Source organism: Haliaeetus leucocephalus, unplaced genomic scaffold (genome assembly GCF_000737465.1).
Source record: "Haliaeetus leucocephalus isolate CR32 unplaced genomic scaffold, Haliaeetus_leucocephalus-4.0 Scaffold325, whole genome shotgun sequence".
Taxonomy (NCBI): domain Eukaryota; kingdom Metazoa; phylum Chordata; class Aves; order Accipitriformes; family Accipitridae; genus Haliaeetus; species Haliaeetus leucocephalus.
Window position 1 is genome coordinate 26,786 of NW_010972761.1, and position 2,616 is coordinate 29,401.

The 2,616-nt window shown below is 67.3% G+C and overlaps 2 protein-coding genes across 2 annotated transcripts in view; one reads left to right on the forward strand and one right to left on the reverse strand.

The window, feature by feature from the left end:
- The window catches only part of AP4M1 (adaptor-related protein complex 4, mu 1 subunit), a 3,004-nt gene extending 819 nt beyond the window's left edge, over window positions 1–2,185 (forward strand). Inside the window, exons 4-14 of the mRNA XM_010571411.1 lie at window positions 75–185; window positions 270–350; window positions 425–487; window positions 681–747; window positions 838–891; window positions 1,032–1,138; window positions 1,214–1,305; window positions 1,391–1,435; window positions 1,506–1,556; window positions 1,630–1,747; window positions 1,997–2,185. Coding sequence (XP_010569713.1) covers window positions 75–185; window positions 270–350; window positions 425–487; window positions 681–747; window positions 838–891; window positions 1,032–1,138; window positions 1,214–1,305; window positions 1,391–1,435; window positions 1,506–1,556; window positions 1,630–1,747; window positions 1,997–2,185 — 978 coding nt within the window. The remainder of the gene's footprint in view (window positions 1–74; window positions 186–269; window positions 351–424; window positions 488–680; window positions 748–837; window positions 892–1,031; window positions 1,139–1,213; window positions 1,306–1,390; window positions 1,436–1,505; window positions 1,557–1,629; window positions 1,748–1,996) is intronic.
- A 219-nt stretch (window positions 2,186–2,404) lies between these two features.
- The window catches only part of STAG3 (stromal antigen 3), a 9,874-nt gene continuing 9,662 nt past the window's right edge, over window positions 2,405–2,616 (reverse strand). The window contains exons 31-32 of the mRNA XM_010571412.1: window positions 2,519–2,581; window positions 2,405–2,413 (exon numbers count right to left, since the gene is read on the reverse strand). Coding sequence (XP_010569714.1) covers window positions 2,405–2,413; window positions 2,519–2,581 — 72 coding nt within the window. The remainder of the gene's footprint in view (window positions 2,414–2,518; window positions 2,582–2,616) is intronic.

The window sequence follows — 2,616 nt, forward strand, 5'->3', positions numbered from 1 at the left end:
GGGGGGGGCAGAGGATGCCCCACGGGCCACATGGGACAGCTGTGGGGGGTGACAACCCCCCCCGGCTCCCCCAGGACTACGGCTATGTCCAGACAACGGCACCCGAGGTGCTGCGCAACTTCATGCACACGGAGCCCGTGGCCACCAAACCCTTCAGCCTCCTCGACCTGGGCTCCATTGGGCTGGTGAGGACCCAGGGACACCCCAAATCCCCGCCCCCAGCCCAGCCAGGGTGCCCAAACCCTGTCGTCCCCCCTGTGTCATTGCAGTTCGGCGCTGAGACGCAGCAGAGCAGGGTAGCCCCCAGCTCGGCCGCCAGCCGCCCCGTGCTGCCACCCCGGGGGGAGCAGGTAGGACCCTCTCAGTGTCCCTATGACCCCCTATTGTCCCCCTCCCAGCCTTGACCCCCCCCATCTGGCCACAGGGCACCAGGAACGAGGTCTTCGTGGACGTGGTGGAGAGGCTGACAGTGGTCATCGCCGCCAACGTGAGTGGGGACAGGGATCCCCTGCCCGTTGCCCCCCCCCCCGCCCCTCAGCGTGTCCCCAAAGCATTGCCCCATGTCCCCTGGGTGTTTTGGCTCTGCCCACTGCCCCCAGGCCCCCCCCACCCCGGGACCCCCTGAAGTCCCATCCACCCACCCTGCCCATCCCAGCTCAGCCCACGTCCCCTTTCCCCAGGGGACACCCATGAAGGTGGACGTCCAGGGGGAAATCCGCCTCAAGTGCTACCTGCCCAGCTGCGTGGGTAAGGAGGGGCAGGGGTTGGGGTACTGGGGAGTCAGGGACAGCCAGGGCCATCCCCCAGGGTGACTCCACGCCGTCCCTGTCCCTGCAGAGATGCGCATTGGGCTGACGGAGGAGTTCTGCGTGGGCAAGTCGGAACTGCGGGGTGAGCCCCTGCCCAGTCCCCTCCAAATACCTGCCTCTGCCCTCCAGCACACCCCCAGCTGCCCCCCAGCGCTTGCTTTTCCCTGCTACGCCCTGCTTTGACCCCCACCACGGCGTAGCGCCCTTCTCTGCCCCCTCCAGGCTATGGCACGGCTGTCCGGGTGGATGAATGCGCCTTCCACAGCTCTATCAAGCTGGACGAGTTTGAGAGCGGGAGGGTCCTGAAGGTGACCCCGAGCCAGGGGGAGGTGAGGAATGCCAGGGGACACTGGGGATGGGGGGGGGGTGCTGCAGCAGCCCCACCTGAGCCCTGTCTCCCGCAGCTCACGCTCATGCAGTACCAGCTGGCAGATGACATCCCTTCGCCTCTGCCTTTCCGCCTCTTCCCCACCGTGGACCAGGACCCCACCGGGAGGTGAGTAGGGGGGTGCAGAGGGGGGGCATTACCCTGACCATCTCCAGGGTTGACCCCAATTCTGACCATCCTTGTTTCCCTGCAGGCTCCGGCTGTATCTGAAGCTCCGCTGTGACCTGCCCCCCAAGAGGTAGGTGCCCAGAGGGCCCAGGGGGGCCGTGGCAGAGCCTGGCCCCTGAGCCCCTCATCTCAAATTCCAGCCAAGCTCTCAATGTCCGTCTGCAGCTGCCCGTGCCCAAGGGGGTGAGCAGGTGGGTGCTGGCATTTGGGGGGCTGGGGGCTGTCACCCGCCTTGTCACCCCCTCACCACCTGTGCCCCCCCAGCCTGGCGCAGGAGCTGAGCAGCCCCGAGCAGACAGCCGAGCTGCAGCCCGGCACCAAGTCCATCCACTGGGACATCCCGCGCTGCCAGGGGGGATCACAGCTCTCTGCGCTCTTCAAGGTGAGGGCTGGGGTGGGGGGGAGGGCCAGGCAGGGAGCTCCCCCAGGGCTTGGGGATGGGCAGGGACCTGTTCCCCTCCCTGCTCCTTGGGGAGCCCTTTGGGAACCTGTTCCTCTTGTGGGGGTGACCATGGGGCCTGGGACAGGCAGGGACCCGCATCCCCTTCAGGGGGGGCAGCTGCGGTGCCCAGGGAGAGGTGGGGAGCTGGTGTCCCATGCCATCCCTGGTGTCACCGTGCCCTCCCCGCAGCTGGAAGTGCCGGGGCTGAGTCGTGCATCGCTGCTGGAGCTGGGCCCGGCCAACCTGGCCTTTGAGCTGCCTGCACACACCTGCTCGGGGCTGCACGTCCGCTTCGTGCGGCTGCCGGGGCCGGCCGGGCCCCCCCAGCGCTGGGTGCGCTACCTCACCCACAGTGACTCCTACGTGCTGCGCCTCTGAGCGGGGACCCCCCCGCCGAGACCTGCACCCTGCGGACCCCTGACACCAGGGACCTAGGCCCTGAAAGGCGAACCTGCGCCTGACGCCAGCTGTCAACCGAGTATTTATTTATTAACCATCACCAAACAACAGGGCCCAGGGAGCCAGGCTCCCCTAGATTTGGGCTTGTAACAACAATAAACAGGCACCGAACTGCTCTGCGCTGCCGGGGTCCCTCGCTCAGATGTCCTGTGGGTAGAGGGGTCCTGCAAGACTCCCCCAAAATGGAGGGGAGGGCTCTCCCTTGGGGTCCCTCTTCCCCCGGTGACCCTGTGCGTTCCACCCCCAGCTCACCTCAATGCCCAGGATGGTGGAGTCGAAGAGGTCCCGGAGCTGGTCCTCGGGGGCTAGCAGAGTCTGGGGAGGGGGGGGAGGTTGGGGTGGGGTGGGGG